The sequence below is a fragment of the Amphibalanus amphitrite genome, unplaced genomic scaffold (genome assembly GCF_019059575.1).
Source record: "Amphibalanus amphitrite isolate SeventyFive unplaced genomic scaffold, NRLGWU_Aamphi_draft 000160F_arrow, whole genome shotgun sequence".
Lineage (NCBI taxonomy): Eukaryota > Metazoa > Arthropoda > Thecostraca > Balanomorpha > Balanidae > Amphibalanus > Amphibalanus amphitrite.
The window spans coordinates 304773-326018 of record NW_024881655.1 but is presented as its reverse complement, the minus strand read 5'-3'; the positions used below and the strand labels follow the sequence as shown (position 1 = coordinate 326018).

The following is a 21246-nucleotide window of genomic DNA, read 5'->3' as shown; positions in this document are numbered from 1 at the left end:
ATCCATAAAGACCCTCGAAACGTTTGAAACGCGACTGTTTCATGGAACACTAAATGACAAATTAACCTCACCTTTGAATGATCACTCTCGAGACCTCTGCACAAGTTTGATAGCTTCGTTTGTAAAAACCGAATTCGCCGATGGAATTTTTACAAGCCTTTTTATGAATCGCTGCCGCTGCCGGCGTGATAATTTGTCAGTGAGGCGTGAGAGAGGTGCCTCCGGGGAGAATACCACCGCGGACGGAGGCCAAGGGCCGTCATTAATCGCCGAGACGGGCGCAGCGGCACCCGATCCACAATAGATGAGGCGGAAATACGACAGTCATTCAGAAGGTGCGTGCCGACGGGCGTGACTGAGCGACGCGACGGTCGGCCACAGTGCGGCTCTCAGAGCTACAGTCAACCGTCCACGGTAGAACGACAGTCTGCGATGCAAGCGACAGTAGTTATACCAAGCGACAGGCAGCGACCTATTGTACATATATATTCATATATAGTTACCTTACGCAACGGCCCACGGTCGGTCACGGAGTACATACAACGCCAGGGCACTGAAGAGCGACACATAGCGATAGTTTACGCGACTGCCAGCCACAGGGTGACAGTCGGTGGCGTACTGATGGGGCTTCACTATGACCGATACTTAGTGACCTACCTGCGTTTCGATGTCATCCACCTAAGGCGATTTCGGCTTTGGTGGATTGACTGCTACCTGTTGGTTGAGCGATGGAACGGGTGACTTGGCTGTGGTCATGAGACCAATTCTGAGACGGGCTAGGACGTTTTAACGCAAGTACGCCTTGGGTTACCGGTCGCTGATTCGTCTTTATTTTCGTACCGTTACAAATATTGCTTTCATAAGTATCGAACGCTAGCCTGAAACACATTTTCGTGTTGTAGCTAATTTCAGACAGACGTTATTAGTGACCGAACGAGACCATCGAGAATGAGTGAGTTCTTCTGGGTTTGGGATAACACAACCCAGTAGGTATGCAGCCCAAACCTGCCAAACCTGCATATGAATGACTTGGCTGGTTGCGCTCATATAAACGCTCGCTATTTGCGCTCGCTGTTGGTAGTGGTATCAGGTATGTTATCTATAGCTTAGTGGTAAATATGTTATCTAATTCTATTCCCAACTTGCCTTACGGCTATAAGCATTTTACGGCGTTTATTAGGAAACGACTTTCGATGCAAATGTAACAAAACGTATAATATTTGCTATGACCTTTTCCTCGAACTTAGAATTGTAGAAAAGTCGAAAGTGATGCATTCTAATGGGTGAATTTTCGCCCACAGGGCATCGTCAGACAAGCAAATAGCATTGAGCAAACATGTAAAAAAATCAGCCCGCCCGCCTGGACTGATTGTTTTAATATCATGTTTTCATTTGTTACATGAAACAGCATATCACTGTAACAAAACGTCTTAATTCCATAGACACCTTTGGCTGAAATCTGTTTAATCAGATCTAATGATCTGGGAAAGTAAGAACCAATCAGCACGCCGGGCTGGCTCCCCTCCGCTCTGATTGGCCGAGAGGCGTGGCTTACGGCGGCGGCACCCTAATAGAGCGATCAATGTCACACATCAGAAGGTGCTGATAGTCATCAGGGTGCGCCGCTATAGGACGAGCGGGTTAAGTCCGGTGGCTAACCTCTACCAAGAGAACCATCTTCTGCGCCGGTGGTCTACTGCGGTACAGCTGTATCGAGTGTCATCGGGATGCACCCAAGCTCGTTTCCCCGGCTGTGCGTTCCCGTTCCGTGGCCTCTGCGCCCTGAACTGGCTCTGACAGACCACCGCCTGTCACTGGTCAACCATCCGCTGTTGTGGCCTCGGGGTACTGCAGTGATCTGTGTCACCCCGCCGCACACTCTGCTGACCTCGCCGCTGATCCCAGTGACCCCTCTGCTACCGGTGGCAGTGACCTCCGGGGCGTCTGTGTTGACCCCGTCGAGGGCGGTGCCAGGGAGGTCGGAGAGGGACATGGGCGTTCCCCTGTGTGTGCCGGCTGCAGTCAGCGGGGGTGACCTGAGACCTGTGGTGACCTCGCCAAGTGAGCTGCCCAGAAGTTCGGCAGATGGTGGTGAAACTGTTCGAAAAATATCAAATACTAAACGCAGAGCGACTTTGAAATTTGGTGTCAGTGCGATTCTAGGTACCGATCGCAAAAACCCAGTCCAAGGGAATGGAACCTTCCAAGGTGAGACATATAGGTAGTCAACCGAGCTACATCATTGCTGATTGCTTATATTAAAAAAAAACGTTGCTGTGAAACTTGATCGTGTGGACCATTTTGCCATGTACGTAAGTACATTTTACGATATTAAATTTGGGACCGTTCCATGCTTCCATCCTCAGGATACTGAAATCCTTCTCCTCCACACCGCCACCCCCTTCCGGGCTGGACAGGCAACTTTATCTCATGCGGGCTGCTCCCTTGGGGCGGCACCGCTGCTCCCGAGGGAGCGCACCCCGTAGCCGGGTGCAGTGAGTGCCTTGGGGCTGGGTGGCCTGTCTTCGGACGGGCTCAGCCCCGGCGACTCACTAGGGTGCCTGCCCAGAGTCCAGACCAATGTCTCCCCCTATATCCTATCATCCTCCCGGCTCTGAAATGGTCTTACTGGACCGAAAGGGCCTAACCCAACAAAACAAACAAACAAAATATTAAATTTGGGTATCGTGGAAAACAACAGAGACCGACAACATTATTTGTTTGAGGTTGAAATAAGCTATCGGTCGTGCCCATATGTATATAGGTTCCTATAACGCTATAAAAAACAGTTGTCCTTATTATAACCAGATGGCTGTACTATTTCGTCAGAGTGTGAGCTCGACATTAGAGTCTGGAAGGGTTGACTCCGATCCGATCTAAAGAAGACTACAAAGCGGTTTCCATGCGTGTCTAAATGGCAATCGTAATTTAAAAGCGTTTCCCGAAGAATCGGAAACACCTTCGCTCGCCTTAGGTCACATAAAACGGTCAAAAAACATACATGGACAAACTAAGGGGAACACGGATAACAAGAAATAATTGTGGCTCAAATCGCGTGCAAAGTCATAGTCAAGATACCAATAAATTACTATACGTTCTTGAATGGCATTGTGACCCTTTCTAGTGAAAATCGCCCCATGTGGTTTTGGGTGAATCAAAGCAGCAATTGATGTTCCTCTTAACCATGGCCGTCTATTGACTGATATTCATTGTTTTATTGCTGTTTTTTACGTTTAGGTAATCACTGAAACTAGATTGTCTTGAACAGCAAAAAAAAAAAAGACGTAAAAGTAGATACGGGTAGATTACCTGAGGAGTCTTTCCAATTTAATAAAAGTGCCGCAGTAATTTGTGATAGCTCATTTGACCAGTTGTTCCTTACTTTATGCTTTCAGCGAGGTCCAGTCAATATAGCAGCTACACAGAATCAGAAACGCCTGGCCTCCCCACCGGGCTAGTTGCTGCGTCCCCTCGCCCCGGACAATGTTGTAAAGCGACGACTGCCGGTGGGACCCTCCCCCGTGAGAGCTGGAGTGATGACGTCATCGGTCACGACGCGTCATCTGTTTACGTCACCAGCCCATTGTCGGTGCATTCAGTGGCCAGTCGGCTACCGCTTCTTTTCGGTGAGTAGATACTCAAAAGGGAAAAGTCAATTTTACACTCTGCTTGTACTTCCGTTAGTTTCAAAAATACAATGGTAGCTATATTCCCATGCATAAAACTCGCCACTCTACGGCTTAAATTAAGAGTGTAATTTGTCATAATCTATGAGCGAGGGCCGGTGCGTGTTCTGACAGCGGTCTCCCTCTCTCCGTGCAGCAGTGCGGCGGCGTCGCAGCCTCCTCCGCCGCCCGGTGTTCTCAGAGGCTCAGAGACGGGGCCTGGAGGCCAGGTTCCAGACCCAGAAATACATCAGCAGACCGGACAGGGCGCGACTGGCCGACACTCTGGGGCTGCAGGATGCACAGGTGGGCAACTATGCCGCCAGACGCGTGCCAATAGCGTTGACCTTCACTAACGCGCCACATGAAGTATCACCCTAAAGGACATGCAGACATGCATTCAATCACACCGAAACAATATTTGCTGTTGCAATGCGCTTGCACTTTTTTCGCAAGAAGTTTATTTATGATGCTGTATATTCTCGCTTGGCGCAGGAGGTCGACTCCTGGGTGTCGTCCATTTTGCCTTTAAACCACTATTTGTTATCTGATGGCTTCTAAACCACTATAAGTTAGTTGATAGCCTTTCCACTCTTCGCGTCAGGTGAAGATCTGGTTCCAGAATCGGCGTATGAAGTGGAGAAACTCCAAAGAACGAGAGCTGCTGGCGAGCGGTGGCAGTCGCCAGCAGACGCTGCCGACCCGGAACAACCCTTATCCGGACCTCTCTGACGTCTCCGGGCCGGGAGCTGACGCCCGGAGCAGCCTGGAGGATGGTTATAGGCCCGGAGACGAGACGAGGGGCCGCTCACGCCCCGATCGAACCGCGGAGGTTCCGTCACCGTCTCGCCCCGGCCTGTCGCCGCGAGACGCAAGTAAAGGAGAGTGTGAGCGAATGATGAGTGCGTCCAAGAGCGTTCAGGTTCGTCTGAGTGGTGAGTTGTTTGAAGTTGATAACTGTAGAAAGAATCCATCGTGAATAGATTTATAAGTTACTTTTCATTTTTGTGCTTTAAGCTCTGGCCACTCGCCACCTAATGTGCTACTGCTAATCCATGGAATGGCATAGCGGTCTGCTATTATTGCAAATAAGACGTTTACTACATATAGCAGAAGTTGCGTTTTAACCCTTTCATCGTCTTGAAAAATAGACACTCAAAAGTTTGGATCATTTTGACGATACTATAGCATCTTCCTAAGGATCGGGGGAGGGAGGTCTGCCTGGGCCTGTGTTAGGTGTCGCTGTTGCGTCGCAGTCACCGCATATGAAGATGTCGCTAGTGTAGCAAAACTGCCTCCGCGACAGCCGACAGGTTCCATGGTGTTTGCCTATTGCCTACATACGACTGGTCGACGACGACGTGCAAAGTGTTGCAAAGTGTTGCTGTTTTATTATAGGACTCTGCCTTTGATTGGGGTGTCCCCGTCGACGATGACTTTAATGAACTAAGCTAAACTAACGCGTAGACCGTTTTTAGCGTTCTACACTTTGGCACCTGAATGTCGCCTCCTTGACGAATACGTAAGTCTTCTGTAATTGACCTAGCCAAAACTCTTACCCTATTATAATTCTCTTGGGCACGATATGATGCATAGCCATTAGCAATAAGTATTCAGCATAACGTTGAAGGCGAAATGTAGGTTTGTCGTAGTTTTCTTGATTTTTAAGAAAGGCCAATTTTCATACCACCTTGATAATGTGGTGTTCACCGTTTACCTACAGCTAACAACTATGGGACACCTTTAGTTTTCATTAGGCATTCTCCGAAACAGTTTTTAAGGGGTTAGATGCAATGCAAACACATCTCTTACCAAAGAGCCCTGACAATAAACGATTTTCCCAGCATCCTGCGCTTTTATATGCTACCTGCATGCATAGACAGAGACACATTAAATTGTGCTTAATGCCGTTATGAAATTCATGGTTGCAATGTTCGATGCATCCCGTCCTCACATTTTCATTGTGTTTGCGATATACATAGTTACATAGACCCTACCAGCTACAAAACACCGAGTTTGAGCGCATCAGCTCCGTGTATTTATAACGATGGCTTTCGTACGACACTGAAAGACAGAACATTGCATAACCAGAGTCCACTACAACAGTGGCCTAGTGACATCACCTTGTCACTGAGCACAAATAAGGCATGCAAAGACACTCATGCGAGACTCTCCAAGTTCAACGACGCGGTAGCTCAAGAGCTTTGGCTACACCATTCACATATATCATCGCAAACCACGAAGTCATGAAATGCGCACGAAAAAATAACAGCACCACCTTACTTCATCCCAGCTAGTTTTGACGACGGACTCGGGTCAAGCCATCGAGTAGAAGCTCGTTGGCCTCTGCCAGCTTTCTGAACAGGACATCGCTGTCGTCATCATAGTACGCGTAATCATAATCACTGAGCAGCGGAGCGGTCTGGCGCCGCTGAGGTGCCTCCGCCTGCGCTCTGGCTGCGGGGCGGCCTCCGTACCGACCTCTGGACGACGGCAACACCAGGCGCGTGGCACCTGAGCGAGCCTCCCTGGCGGCGACACTCTGCTGCAGGCGGCGACTGCGGCCGACCGCCGGCAGCGCCGAACGCAGGGGGAGTTTCGGCTGGCGCAGCAGTCGGACCCCGCCTGGAGCCACCTCCTTGTTGGTCGGTAGTAGGACGGGAGAGGGAGAAGGCTCTGGGGACAGTAGCGCAGGCGCAGGTGACGTTGAGGTCTCCAATGATGCTGAAGGAGTGGGAGGAGACGGTGCTGGAGACGGGGCCGGAGACGGTGCCGGAGATGAAGCTGGAGACGGTGTCGGTCTCGCGGTGTTAGTATCGGCAATCTGACGGCGGCTGGGACGGCGGTTTGGACGGCGGCTCGGTCGGCCTCGGATCCGGATCCTTTTACGGATGATGATCGGGGTGGTGGAGGCAGCCTCAGTCGTGGTGGTGGCCGGGGTGGTGGTGACCACCGCTGGTTCTTCCGCCTTCCTCTGCGGTTCCCTCACTCTCTGTGAGAGCACGCCTGTTGGCCTGCTGATTGAACTGGCAGTCGCCTGGTCTTCTTCAACGAGGGATGTCTCGGTGGTGGGCCGGGAGACGACCTCTTCTTTCTTCGGACCAAGCTCCAATTCTGTCGAGTCCACACCGACGCTGTTTTGCTGCACCTCTTGGCGGTCGATGTCACCCCGGATCACCTTCTGTCTCCTCCGCACCACCGGTTTTACCGTCACTCTACCGGAGCCGAATCGTCGGCCCCCACGACCTCGTCGAATGGTGGAGAAACGGGACCTTGACGGAGCTGCGGTGACCAACTTGTTGCGGGGAACTGCAGGTCTCTCCGTCGGAGAGGAGTTGGAGCGGCTGAAGGCTGCCGCTGTAGCTCGTGGTCGAGCCAGATTAGAGTTGGAGGAGCTTCGACCGGCAAATCCACCACGTCTTCTTGATCCTCTCCTTCGAACAGTGGGAATGGTGGTGCTGAGGTTCTCTGGTGATGTGTCTGGTGTTGTGGATTCGGTGATGATCTCAATGCCGTCATCAGTAGAAGTTTCAGTGGTCACCACTTCACTGACAGTCGTGGTTGCAATCGAAGGGGGAGAAGGCGTTTTTGTCGTCCTTGGTCTGAACGTCGTCACGGCCACATCGTCCTCCTCTGGAGTTTCGGTGCGACTACCAGATGTAACCACCGCATTCTGTCTCACCTCACCACTGCTGACACCAAAGCTCTGAGCACTGCGTGCAGCAGCCTCAGGCAGCACACTTGGTCCGAAGAAACTGCGAACTACCGGACTGAGAGAAAGAGCCAGCTCCGTAGTCGTAGGCTCGAGCGGCCGTGGCTCAACAGGAGACGAAAATGTGAACCCAACTGAGCCGGATGGCGTGCTAGTGGGTGCCAAGCGACCGAAACCACGCTGGGAATCCTTCGAGGGGCGGTCAGAGGAAAGCTCGTTGTCATCGATGTCGTTAAGTCCTCTCCAAACCGATGGCTGAGTGGTCGTAAAACGGGACTGTGTTCGTGACGCGAAACGAGACTGGCCTCTAGCAAAGGATGAGGTACGAGAGAGCTTCGACGTTTCACCCTTTTCTTCGGCTATACTGCCCCCGAATGAATTGGACCTCTGATCTTGACGACTGGTGGCAACATTAGAGACAAGAGCGGCCGCTGTCGGAGCAGCTTTCACAGGAGATTGGATGCTGCCGACGTCTCCGACGGTAATCGCCGCCGTGAGCGTCGTTCGACCGGAGTTTCGCTGTGAAGAAAGGGTATTTTTGGGGCGCTCTGCGGCTTTTTGGTTTCCCTCAAAGGAGGAGAGTGAGTTCAGGCGACCTGAGTTAATCTCGAAGGTCTGACTCTCAGCTGGTGCAGAAGTTGGAGGAACGCGATCTGATGTCTTTTGGATTGACTGACTTTCGAAAGTCCGTGCGGTACTGTCGAAGGATTGGATGGCGTTACTATCAAAGCTTCCTTGATCCTGGCGCGGACGACCCGCTACCAACTCAAACTCTTGCTGCGATCTCTCTTCAGACTCAGTTACTGAGAAGCTCGGACGTTCCCTCTCCACCACAGACTGGTCAGCAGACGACCCTTTGTCAGCACCCCTGTCCAGCGCGTTCTCCCTCGGCGGGAGTCTGGGTGGTTCTGTGATCGTCCCTGTGACGGTGCTGCCCCTCCATCGCGCAGCGTTCGGAGCGGTGACGATCACAGGCCGGGCGGTGCTGGCAGCGACGAACTGATCGAACCGGTTCACAGGACGAGCGGTCGTGGTGGCCCGCTGGGATGAGAACCGGGGAGCAGCGGGGAGTGAGCTCTGGCCGGCGCTGAAGCCGGTGTCGTATTCGTAGTCGTCCAGCTCAGGAAGATCGTCCTCATGCAGGACGTTGAAGGCGGTCTCCTTGTTGGAGTGGGTCTTGAAGATCTCGAAGTTGCGTGCGTGTAGAACTGAGTCGAGCTCGCAGACAACCTCGAACCAGTTGGCGCAGATCAGGTTTTGCTGGTCGAACACCGTATCGTTGGGGCACAGGAAGCGGAAACTGGGGCCCTGCAAACGAAAAGAGAGGGTGAGTCTCAGTACGACACATTAAAGAATCATTGGTGTGCAGATGGCAACGAACCTAGGGCTGATAAATATATTCGTATTAGGGCTGATAAATATACTCGTATTATGGTTATCTTTAATAGCAATGACATGAGATATATACACAAGGCGAAAAACAAACATATCGGTGCAGAATAATTTGCTAGATCCCAACTAGTCATCGCAATATAAATGTCGCAATCAAGGTTCAAGTTCAAGCTGTAGGTTTATTAGGAAGGAAAACAGCTGTTGAAATATTATAAAAGCAGCACGACGCAGCTCTTTTGCGGCATTTACATGACGGCAGCGATACGAGTTTGCTGCCGACAGCACATCACATGTGTAAGCTCGCATCACCGACCCACTGCACTGACCTGTCCCGAGCCACACACGTGGAACATCTGACAGCCCGCCTCGACGTCAGCATAGTACCCGCCGGGCTGGCGTCCGCGGCACGAGAAGCTGGTCTCGGGCAGAGCGTCCGGACTGTAGTTGGGGGGAGGTCTCTGCGCACCGCTCTTCCCCACCGTCACCGCCAGCAGGAGCGGTAAGAACGGCACCATCGCGGCTGGAACGGAGAGAGGGGTGTGAAATGAGGAGAGAGAGAGAGAGAGGCGAGAGGGAGAGGGGTGTGAAATGAGGAGAGAGAGAGGAGGGGGAGGGAGCAGGACAGAGGAAGAGAGTAGAGAGAAAATGGAGGAAAGGAATCAGAGAGGAAGGGAGAGAGAGAAAGAGAAAGAGAGAGATAGAGAGAGAGAGATAGAGAGAAAGAGAGAGAGAGAGAGAGAGAGAGAGAGAGAGAGAGAGAGAGAGAGAGAGAGAGAGAGAGAGAGAGAGAGAGAGAGAGAGAGAGAGAGAGAGAGAGAGAGAGAGAGAGAGAGAGAGAGAGAGAGAGAGAGAGAGAGAGAGAGAGAGAGAGAGAGAGAGAGAGAGAGAGACGAAAGGGCAATAGTGGTAGTAATGCTGAACACCACTCATCCTAGATAACATTTTGCCACCTAAATCTGCTGCCATCTATCCATTCATGTGTTCTTACACACTGTCCGCTGATTGGCTATTTACATTTAAGGCATTCGACGTCTCTGCCCAGAGGCAATGAGATGAACAATCACATAATCTGCTGAGTGGTGGCTGTGTGTTTCGTTAATGTCTTGAATTTCACGCTCAGCCTGTGGATGGACAGCAGAGATTGATGATGTGAATTAGGCAAGTGAGGGCATCTAGATTATGAGAACTATATTTACCGTATCCTATTAAAGTGCGCATAATCGCCAATTGAACCCGTATTTAGTTGTTCATTTTATGTTGCGTCATAAAAATCGTACATAAGTACATTGTGGAGGCACTGCAGGGCACCAACCATAGCTTTTAAAAAAGCAAATCCTCAAACGTCTTAATTTTCCGCAACCTTTTCAATAAAGTAAGGATTGTGGTAAGCTAAAGAGACAAAGATAAATCTGTTGGTTGACAACACTGATTCACTCGCATTGTAGTATTGGTTTATTGAGCCGCTCATAACCTGTAATTTGGCATTGCGGTTAAATCTTGGTAACTGCAGCGCAGCACTGACGCCATCACCAGAGCCTGCACTTTAAGCAAGGGCAATATCACCAGAGACTGCATGTCCGGCTAGGGCACCATCAGCAGACTGCATCTCTGGCTAGGGCGCTATCACCAGGAGGCTGCATTTCCGGCTAAGGCGCTATCATTAGGAGACTGCATAGTGCATATCAGGCCAGGGCAGTATCACCAGAGACTGAAGGTATCTCTAGCTAGGGCGTTATCACCAGGAGACTGCATCTCACGCAAGGGCGGTACCATCGGTGATTGCGTTTATGGGTAGGGCTCTATCACCAGGAAACTGCATCTCTAGCTAGGGCGCTATCACCAGGAGACTGCATCGCCGGCAGGGAGGTATCACTTGGGGACTGCAACTTTGGCTAGGGCGGTATCACCGGCTCAGCTGGCGGCCGGGCGAATCAGCTGACTGGGGCGGGGGGGGGGGACCCACCGGGCGCGGTCGGCCGGGCAGACGCTCGCTGTTGAAACGACGATTGACCCCTGACCCTGGCCGCCGGACGGCGCGCTGGCATTCGAATTACCATCTTCACGGCGCGCGGCACCGCCGGATAGGGCGATTATGAAACAACAAGCCGGAATGTTGGCATTTCGGGGGGTCGGTGCCGGTCCGCGGACACCCCACAGCGACCGCCGGGTCGACCTTGGACGACCTCGCCAGGCGACAGGGGCTTCACGGCGCGGCAAAAACCGCGCGCTGGGAGGTGGCAGGATTTATGTGCTAGCTTTCTAAAGACAGTGTTTACATCGAGAGAGTGGGGTAAAACTAAATGACGTGGCCTATCGGAGAAGGTGTTGATCGTAACAAGCCCCATTAGGAGAGGCGCAATATGCTGTTAGGAATAAAGGTATTGTGCTAGAGGTGTTTTATGTTTGATCATGAAATATTAATGAGCTGGCCACATGCTTTAGGCGAGATGCGTGTTGCGTCTATACATAGACCTCTGGTATGTAGAGGTCTATGGTCTATAGTAATTGTCGCTGCATGGACAAATGGACACCTGTTTGCGCACCACCCGAATAACTTCAAGAGGATTTATTTAGTTATGCATGGCTAAAGATGAAAATACAAAAACCTGCAAAAAAGAACGAATGATTATGCTGCTCTTAAGGCAACATACTGTATCATCTACAGTAAATTACCCCAAGCCAAGCACCGAATCGCCGTCTTACCTCGACGGTGTGTTGTTTTCCACTCGCTTGTGCGGCTATTCGCCGGTCTAATTTCGACTCGATTTCTCGAGACTCTATCTGTGACGGCACGCAGCGCAGCCTGACACCTGAAACAGAATCACAGGCAGTAAGTGGACGTGCTATAGGTATAAGCGTCATGCGGGGTGGATCGATTTGAATAAGTTGCTGTAATGCTAGTTACTGTGTTAGGCTCACTTGAATGGGATTTTCTTGACGCGTGAAACCAATACCACTGCTTCTTCCTTTTTTCTTAGAATAATCGTAATCGTATGTAGCACAAAAAAAATACAGTGTTGATACTTGCACCGACTAATTCTGATCTATCCCCGTAATTGACTTAACAGAACACCAGCCTGCAAACACGGATTATCTGATCATGACGCGGACGCTGCGCGTCACTGCGCCATCTGCCCGGTAGCACAGATTTCCCACGATCGCAGCGTTACATCACGCCCGATCGCGGACTGAGATCGAAAGTGTTCCTCAGGGTATTGTTGTAGGGCCGCTCGCAGTCTGACAGGTGATCAGACGCGTCACTGCCGGCCGTCTCCGTCACCGAGAGGAGGCGACACGCGCCACCACCCAGGCGCGTCCCGTTACGCGAGAGGTAAGACGGGCACGAACAGATGATGATGAGGGCTTGAGAGGAGATGGTAGAAGGAAGTGTAAATCATGCACGGGATATGACGGGGAAACATATTGAAGCACACTAATATTTCTGTTTTTGTATCTGAAAGAAGTCCACAATCGCTGCCAAATATAGTATTCTTTTAACCTTTTCTTTGTGATTTAACTTTTCATTTTACAGGGTATTCAATTTATGTTCAATAGTTTAGTAATGTCTGATAATAAGGTAGGTATGGCTTATGCCTTGTATAAAATACCAACTCATGCTAAGTGGAACACACCGTTATTTGAACGTGCTAGTTTGCCATAGACCTCGAAGATAAACTATCAAGATGACCTTAGCCAAACCACTAATTATCTCGCATCCAATGGTCCGGCTAAGCCCCTCTCGCTCATCAGCAGCGGTCGGGAGACCGGAGCTCGTGAGTGGGTCCGGATACGGCCCACAGGCACGGACGCCGCTCGTGAGCGTCTTCATACAAACGACGTCAGAAGTGGCGTCCCAAAGGCCGCCGGCTAATGAGCACCAACGAAAGGGCGGCCCTGAGCCGATCAGATAACCCAGAGAGGTCTAAATAAAACACACGCTGACCGGCTGCGGCTTGACGGGAGAGCACACACTCGCTTCACAGCCAGAGTGAGGGCCTTGGATGGCCCTCAGCTGGGTGACGGAGCACGATAGAATGGTGCTTCACGTGATATGCATGCAATAGGCGATTCTCTGGTTTTATAATAGCTCAGCTAGCACCATTAAAATTCGCTTAGTGTTATGTCATGGTTGCAAGATGGTCTAATTTATTTTATATGACTGTGGGAGTACGGATCCGCAGCCTCGCCCACGGAAGCTCGCTGCCTGGGAACCTCTGTCACGCTTGATTCTAATGAGCGATAAACGTTGGAGTAATTACTTGATAAGATTATCAAGCCGTAACGAATGAAAATAAGAGCGACCGGCACACCTCATTTTTTAGCCGTCTCGAACGAATGTGGGGCAGGAGCACACATTTGAAAACATTCCGCGTCATCATCTGACCCATACTGAGCTCCAAAAGGCACTCCAACATGTCCGATCAGAAACGCTTATCACACACCTGGCCAACAATGACTCGCAGAGAGCCTCACTTTCTGACCTCCAACAACCATCGCCTGGCAACCTCGCTGCCTTATTCTAACCACGGTAAACGCCTCAACAAAATAAAAGCACCTTTTCTTTACTCAGTTCGTCCTTTGGACCGAGCAAACAAAGGGCATCTCCACTTCCATCCGTGATAGCCAGCTGCTATTCTCTGAAAGACTGTACGCTCACACTGCAGTAGCATCGGTACGAAGCGACTTTTGTGACCACCATATGTTAGGAGTGTGGCATTTAGGCCTCGCGCTAAGAGCGAAACGAACCCAGAATACGCTCTTTAGTCTGCGCGTGGACATCGAGCCAGGAGACAGATAGAGAAAGAGTCGGGTATGCAGCAAAGAGGCCAGATTAGGAAAAGAGTCAGATAATGATCCAGTGAAGGAGCCAGTGAGGGAGCTGGAGTAGTGGTGCGGGCAGCAGTGGCTTTGATATTGAGGGCACATGCTGAGCGAGCTTTGAAATGGAAAAGTTATACTGCGGTAGCGATAAAAAGGCGAGGCAGCTAAGCCCTAAATCTGTTGTTATATTTTTATCCCCTTCTGATCAAGATACAATTCAGCATATAATCATGCATACTCTTGATCGCACCAGGGTCTTGTTACGATATGGTAACGGCCATATTTTCAATTTAGTAGTGTTAGTTACGGTTACAAATAAGGATCGATGCTATCTGGGTTTCATTAGCTTGCAAGTTGCATAGGCGCTGCCCGTTTAGGCTAAGTACCGAGTTAGCTTGCAACACGCGGTAGCAATTGTTACAGTAGGTAACATAAACAGGGCGGCCTAGGTATCGTTGCCTCTGTTGTAAACCACTGTGTGACGGCTTCTGTATTACCATTGCGCACACACCGATGTCATATCAGGCTGAAAACCCCTCTAAACCCGATACATTTGCTTATCAGACATGCAGCAAAAGACCATCTAAGACTACTATCTGGCAGCTGCCATCACGGACAAACAAATTAATGTAAGCTGTGTACATATTCTGGTTTATCCGTAAACGCAGTAAATGGAGAGCGTGGAGGGCTATCTTTGTAATATGACTCCTTCACCGCTGGGTCTGATGTAGAGCGAGATCATTATGTCAGGCCTGTGGTAGCTGGTTGATACTCAAGAAAAGAAAAGGCAAGGGTGCGCTGATAAGAAAGCAGGAACACATCAGATAGGCTTCCAGCATATGTTTTATAGCTGTTATGTTCTGTTACTATGTCGTTTGTTTATTTTTATGCCTTAGATTATAAACTGACTGGCTATCGATTGACGGATACTGTAGATGCTGAGATTCTGTTCTTGAAGTGTTGTTGAGATTTACACAAGATCTACATTGTAGATGCAAAGCGCAATACCAAACAAAGTCATAAATTGCATACCTATCAGTTCTTGTTATCGGAGCTCAATACATCACTGATCAGACAATGGATGACTTCTGAAGTTTGAAGCTCACTTGTCAATCACCACTCCTTTGTCTCATTCAGCGAACACACTCCAAACACTCTCTAGGAGTTCTGTACTGAACTGAAAGTCTGTTTGTCTAGCATAAAGGGTGGAGATACCCCGTCGCGCCGCCATGTCTGAAAGCGGACGCCGGACTCGGCCGCGCCCAGAGAAAAGGTGTTTAGCAGCGGGAGCCGCTTGCAGAGCCAGGCACACACACTCTGAATGACACGAAAACTGCTAGGGAGGAGAGCGTGAACTCTTTTGGGCACTTAAATCACGGATGATTAAATTAGGGAAGTGCAAGATGTAGACGCTGTGAAGTTGTAGCTTTATCCCTCGCCGGCACAGGCCATTTTGAGTCCTTCGACGGCACAAGGGGGGGGGGGGTTGGTACGACCCCCCCTCGCGTTTGGCCCCTGATCGAGCTAGAGCTTCGCGGAAAAAACGAGCGTGTTGCCCGTCACGAGAGGAAGCCGATGATACCCAATTTTTAGGTCCTAGGTCATCGGGTGACCTTCCAGGTCAGGTCAATGACCCGAAAACCGGGAAAATCGGAACCTGTTAGAAAGTCGTAAAGTGTGGCTGCTATGTGGTTTTCCGGGGTGCTGATCACGAATATCGTGTTAGTTTTGATCTGAGATGATGTCTTTAAGCATTAAGACCAGGTCGGGTCAGGTCAGGTCAGGTCAACCGGTAGGGGTTGTGACGGGTATTCGTAACACGTGTCAACCGCCTCGGACAGCTTCGTAACATGTTACGAAGGCACCAAAACTACTTCGTAAATGTTCAAATGGTTGCTAAATTCGAATTCAGCTCCAAAAACTAGCCTAGAAACATGTAAAACTCGAAAAAGTGAACCGAGGTCACCCGAGGTCACCAAAGGTCAATGACCTGACCTGACCTTCAGGTGACCTTGACACCCACCCTAATGCATGGGAGCAACATCAAATCACATGTTTGAACGTTTGAAACCACGAAAAGCTTGCAAACGCGCGGCTAATGCGAGCCGACATGCGCCGAACCGCGATTTCGGCCAAACATGGTCACATAAAAGAGGTCACAGGTCAAAGGTCATTAGGGTCAGGGTCATGAAATTTTCAGGGTAGGTGTAAAATTGATCAATGCGAGGGTACTGAAAGTTTCGTCGCGATCGGCCGCTTTTTACGCGAGTTATTCGCGAAAAACTTTAGGGGGGATTGCATCAACCCCCCCCCCCCCTGTGCCGGCGAGGGTTATAACAAGCTAAATCTATTTTTTTCTCGGAAATATCGCTACGGAAATATCGCTATATCGCTACGTATTTCGGAAATATCCGGGGTCTAACTATCGGCGCATGTCTCCTTTCATCTTCTATACTATCTTCTACCCTCTTCAGCCTTGAACAAACAATAATCACATGTTCACTGTTCACTAGCCTTATTTTTAACTGAGGGCACGATGTTCTTCATTTCTCGCCGTGCTATCTTACACACTTCTTCACTTCATATACGGCTGCTTCACTTGATAACAGCAATGTCCTTCAGCACCGCCGCCACCGCTAAAGCTTGTTTAGTTCGCCGATGACTCTAAACCATAGCACTGTTTGGTTTACGGTTGTCTGTTACGACGCGTTAACATTGGCTCCACGCTGGGATAGAGCCCCTCTACGATTGTTGACTTCCACAGCACGAATAGCTCGATTGACACGTTTATTTCTCGTAATACCAATAACTAGGACCTTTTGAATTAATACCTACATTGGCAACTATAGCTACTGAGCATATTATTTGCACTTCAAGAGTGTATGCTCCTAGAGCTATATGCTTTCAGTTCAGCAGAACATGAATCAGAGTCGAAAGTGAACTCAAATCAATCGGATCTAAGCTTTATTTAGTTCTATCAGAAGCCCTCGAAATGAAGGTCAAACTGTGGATGCGCATATTACGAGTAAATGATACGTTCCTCTTTTTTTAAAACAAATGGGAAACCCCCGAAAATCGGCACACTGTTTCGAAAGCTCTTTGAACTGTACGACAACATCGCAACCAAAATTGCTCCACTTGCCATTTCACTGAGTAGCCTAAAACTACAATGAAGCGTGTTACACCTTTAGCAGCTCATTTCCGGCGTATTTAGCTCGGCTGCAATCTCCCCCTGCGGTGTTTGCGAGCGTCACACTGCGGCAGCCCAGTCAGCTCCACGCCCGACCGCGCACGGTGCAGTGGAGCGTAACTTGTTGAAGTCGAGTGATGTAGACAGCTTGCTTCCTCTCGACAACACCCCCGCAGGTCAAACTTCAGGCGGGAAATCAAAAAGGGCTTGCGCTTGTCATACTAGGAAGCGAGACAGTTCGTGTGCAATACATACAGCGGCCGATCCTATGCTTAGTTCCGTAATTCGAAAGTACTAAGAGAAACTGAGATGCTGAAAATTGTATTTTTATATGGTATTTTTTTCATCATCTAGTTCAAACATACAGCATAATCCTGCTCCCATTGGACTCTCAGTCCTCAACTTCATCTGCAGCATGTTCGCCATTCGTTCACTGGGCTGCTGTCGGTGGTGAACAGCCGCCATTGTGCCACCGTTTCCGCTGACGTCCACGACACGCTCCCCGTGGCATCCGCTGGTCATTCGCCAACGGCCGAACAAGTTTTCACTTTCTGACGCCGCTGCGCGGCAGACGGCAGTTGGCCACTTCTTGCATGAGCTTGCGCGATTGCGGAGCACGGCATTTCCATGTGGTTGACGATCAAAGGAGAGAAACTCACTCTGATGTCAGTTGGGAGAATCGAACTGGCTGTCCGATTGTTCTCCCGTCATTAATTAGGCGAATCGATTTCGGCCTGATAGCATGGAAGTTCTCGGTTTCTCGAAATGTGGTCGTGCGCACCAGGTACACAAGGCACCCATCCTTTCCATCCTCAGGATCATCACTATCGTAACATTTATATGTCTCCTCCGATCTTATTGCCCTGATACGTCGATAGCAATTTCCTGTCCTGAGACTAATCGTCAACCAACCCACTGACATTCGCTAAGGGTAGGGGAGAGTGGGGAAAGATGCCCAGGGTTTTACTATGTCATATATTATTCGAAAATGACGATCGGAAAGCAAAAACTTGTAGTTTCAACGGAAGCCGACATCATTTTTCTCCAAAAATATCACACTTTCGTGCTTGAAATATGATAACTTTTTTTGCTACTAAGCATTTTCCTGAAGAAGTGAAAGGGGGCATCTTACCCCACAGGGTGGGAAAGACGCCCCCTGGCGTTGGGTAAGATGCCCCCTGCACTATAAGTGACATAAATGGGCACGTGAATCGCCTGAACGAATCATGAGTCCCTTCGGGCCTGCAGTAGACACCAAACGTCATCGTAAGGGCCCTCAAAAGTAGTCGTAAGGGGCTTCAGAGGTCATCGTTAGGGCCATCATAGTCCAGCGCGGCCAAACAAGCCTCCGTGGTGGCGTTCGGAGACCACTGTGGGGCCCTTATAGGTCTTCATGATGCTTGAGGGCCCTCGAGCCCATCGTGGGGACCTCAGATGCCAGCGCGGCCCGTGGAGCCAACGTGGGAGCCCTCAAAGGATGTCGTGAGGGGCCCTGGAGCCAATAATGTGGCTCACAGAGGCCGTCGTAAGGGCTCTCAGAGTCAGATGCCGCCCAAAAAGTCGCTGTGTGGGCCGAGAGACCGGCATGGGGAGCACCCGACCGTACTGGACTCTCAATAGTCCCAGATCGGCTTTTGTCTCTCATCACAGGTATTAATAAATGATTTGACGGGCTGCTTGAAGGACAGCCTACGGATTTAGGGGGGGGCGTCTTTCCCCATCAGGACAGGGGGCATCTTACCCCAAGGTACCGAGGTAACATTAAATCAGTACAATTTGTTAGCCATAAAACTACACCCTGAAACAAACTGTTTGGGATACAGTACACGCATGTTAATTTATCACGACTATAGCAAGGGACGCAAAAATTATCTACCTTCTTTGATATTTACAATGTTTTGACACCAAAATATTTTTTGAAAGCAGCAAATAAAAAACATGCAATCACCAGCCAGCCGTTGCCCAACTGAGCCTCGCAAATTTTTGTGCAGTTAACAAGGCAGGCTTCCGCTTTACGCTAAGAACATTAATTTCCAGAAAATTGACGTAATGACATGATGTGGAGATGGAATTAAATTAAAATAGTATGTGATCGCTCTGCCGCGCAGCTCCCGAACCTCTTCGATACCCGACTCGATTCGACCCGTTATTGATTCGCTGACGACGATATGTATAATACATATTGAAAGCGCTCCGACCCATTCGATCTCCTTGTGGAGTAAGTCCTAGTATTTCATCAATTAATTTCCAGGTTCGATTCTTTGTTTCGCCGCTAGAGGGGGTGAGATTCGGTGAGATTCGTCTTTCCCACCCTGGGCATCTTACCCCACTCTCCCCTACACTGAGAAACACATTTTAGAACTTATACTGATAGTACTCACCTGAGTACCTTCGATGGTTTCCATTTTGCCGCTTTGAGGAATTGGTCTTTCCCGAGAACTGTGCATGGTCTCCACTTCGGTTTCAGGAGTGGATTTGGTCTTGACCGAGATAGTTTAGTACTGGAAGTTGTCTAGCTACCCGTGTAACGCAAACAGTCGGTCTGCGGTGAGATTCGAACCAGCAGTCATTCGGTCAGAAAGGATGGTAAGCTTCTCACTTTTTTCCTTATAGTTCTCGCAGCTGACGTGTTTTGACGACAGATGTCAGCACAGAAGGAAACTAAAGGCGTAGGTGGCGCTGTGTTAAGAGTAGAGCAGTTTGAAGTGCTGCGATTCCATTTTCGCTTAGGAAAATAGCAATTATTGATAAAAATAAAACATGTATTTTTCAGAAGAAATAATTTTTAATGAAAAAGAGCCTTACTATATGACACGATGTTTATCGATTTTAACAGTTCAAACCAATTCAAATGGATATCCCTAAGGAACATCTCTATAATGCCTCAGTGCTTCCGGTCCTTCCTTTCTCGAAAGCACTGCGAAGGCTGCCGGCAGCGTGGTTGTTCCTTTCGCGAGTTGGTGTCTGGCGCACAGCGCGAACGTCTCATGGTGAGTTTGTTTTCTGTATTCTTTGTGTGCACTTAACAGCTTGAAAGTAACCGCAGCAAAGGTAATTACTTACTCTGGGAGGTGGCAAAATCTGTGTGCCATTGCCCATTTTTGGGATCCTATAGGTTGCGATTGCCATCTGTTTGCCAGTGTTAGCAAAATCTGCTTAAATACCAATTCGTGTGCTTTGAGGATATGGCTCAGAAATTAAGCGTTTCTGCCGTTTCTCTAATATTTGTCTTACTCTCCCTTTCAGAGCAAGAAGCCGTAGAGACGATGCTCTCAATGTTGGACACCGAAGTGAGGCAACTCATCGGGCACAACGCCAAAATGTCCCTGTTGTGTCCTGGCCCTGGGTCACGCGTGTCGCGCCTTGACAGCCGTGACCTTGAACGACCTTGACCGGCCGGGCCGGGCCGAGCGGCCGAGGGTCAGTATCGTCCGAGCGGCGCTGCAGTGTCAACACAGCTGAGTGCCGCGAGGTGAGGTGAGGCGTGTTCGCCGAGACGGTCCGGCCACAGTGAAATAGTGAAATAGTGGTGTAATCGATAATATTGCGTGGCCAGTACGCGAGTGAGATTGACCCTGTGCGCGACACCGATTCAGAGACGCACATAAGTTAACACCGTCGTGTCGGATCGCTCGTACCGGTGATGGGAGACAACGAGCAGCTGGAGCGTCTGATGGCGCTCATGGTTCAGCAGTCAGCAGGCTGCCATGCTGGAGTAGCTCCTCCCCAGCCGGATGCAGCTACCAGCTGCGCAAACTGTCTAGAGCGGCCAACCGGCTGTCGTCGCCTCCGCCGCTCCTATGGCTAGACTTCGGTCTCACATGGACTGCCGTCGGTAGTGTTCACATGCCAGCCCATACATTTTACCTGTATTAACTTTTTAATGTCTGTGCCTGTGTAACTATTGTACGTGCCTGTACTTAACAGTGTTTGAATTGTACATCGTTCGCACAGTCTGTGGACCGTGGGGAACGCCGCTTGACATGCATTTTTGCACTTACCTGCATTCCGTGTTAAAAGTAAAGTAAAGGGACTGAGCTGTCGTGCACCGGGAGATATTATGGTCTCTTGCTAAACGACACAGTTGAAACTCAGCACGCTGCACAGTGGGGATTTTTCCGATCTAGCGCCTATTAATTCAAAAAATATTTTTTGGATTTTTGTTTATTTTTTGTGTCAGTAGGGCTAAGAAATGTCTGAATTTTTCATATATGGCATTGTTTTATCTGTATGTCCACAGCAAAACCAGGAAAAATGCGCCCAAAGTTCACACTCATGCGTGATTACTCAATGGGCTCAGCAAGGCCCGAAAGTATAGCTCAATTTCATTGTCCTGTCCTGTTGGTTTTAATCTTGCGAGGTCTTAAAGTTGCATATCGTCTGAAAGGCACCTTTATTAGGAATGGAATGGCAAACAGAAAGTATGCCACAACCTTACTAAGGTCACAAAAATGCCCTTTACAAAA

The 21246-nt window shown here is 49.6% G+C and overlaps 2 protein-coding genes and 1 long non-coding RNA gene across 3 annotated transcripts; 2 read left to right on the top strand and 1 right to left on the bottom strand.

The window, feature by feature from the left end:
* Positions 1-948: 948 nt before the first annotated feature.
* Positions 949-5509, top strand: LOC122383323 (homeobox protein DBX1-like). Its single transcript, XM_043369631.1, has 4 exons — positions 949-952; positions 3396-3626; positions 3823-3971; positions 4270-5509. Exons 1-4 carry the CDS (start codon positions 949-951, stop codon positions 4642-4644), a joined length of 759 nt encoding a protein of 252 aa, XP_043225566.1. The 3' UTR covers positions 4645-5509.
* A 171-nt stretch (positions 5510-5680) lies between these two features.
* On the bottom strand, positions 5681-11580 carry LOC122383294 (mucin-5AC-like). The gene is made up of 3 exons (XM_043369577.1): positions 11473-11580; positions 9096-9289; positions 5681-8685 (listed from the first exon to the last, which is right to left on the bottom strand). Exons 2-3 carry the CDS (start codon positions 9282-9284, stop codon positions 5959-5961), a joined length of 2916 nt encoding a protein of 971 aa, XP_043225512.1. The 5' UTR covers positions 9285-9289; positions 11473-11580; the 3' UTR covers positions 5681-5958.
* A 7978-nt stretch (positions 11581-19558) lies between these two features.
* LOC122383293 lies at positions 19559-20889 on the top strand. The gene is made up of 2 exons (XR_006256811.1): positions 19559-19770; positions 20027-20889. It is a non-coding gene; the product is annotated as an uncharacterized LOC122383293 (long non-coding RNA).
* The last annotated feature ends 357 nt before the right edge of the window (positions 20890-21246 follow it).

Coding starts and splice junctions, on each gene's coding strand:
- LOC122383323 (XM_043369631.1), top strand. Junction 3,627..3,822: donor TCGGCTACCGCTTCTTTTCG/GTGAGTAGATAC, acceptor CTCTCCGTGCAG/CAGTGCGGCGGCGTCGCAGC. Junction 3,972..4,269: donor TGGGGCTGCAGGATGCACAG/GTGGGCAACTAT, acceptor TCTTCGCGTCAG/GTGAAGATCTGGTTCCAGAA.
- LOC122383294 (XM_043369577.1), bottom strand. CDS start 9,284: ATGGTGCCGTTCTTACCGCTCCTGCTGGCGGTGACGGTGGGGAAGAGC. Junction 8,686..9,095: donor ACGTGTGTGGCTCGGGACAG/GTCAGTGCAGTG, acceptor TTTCGTTTGCAG/GGCCCCAGTTTCCGCTTCCT.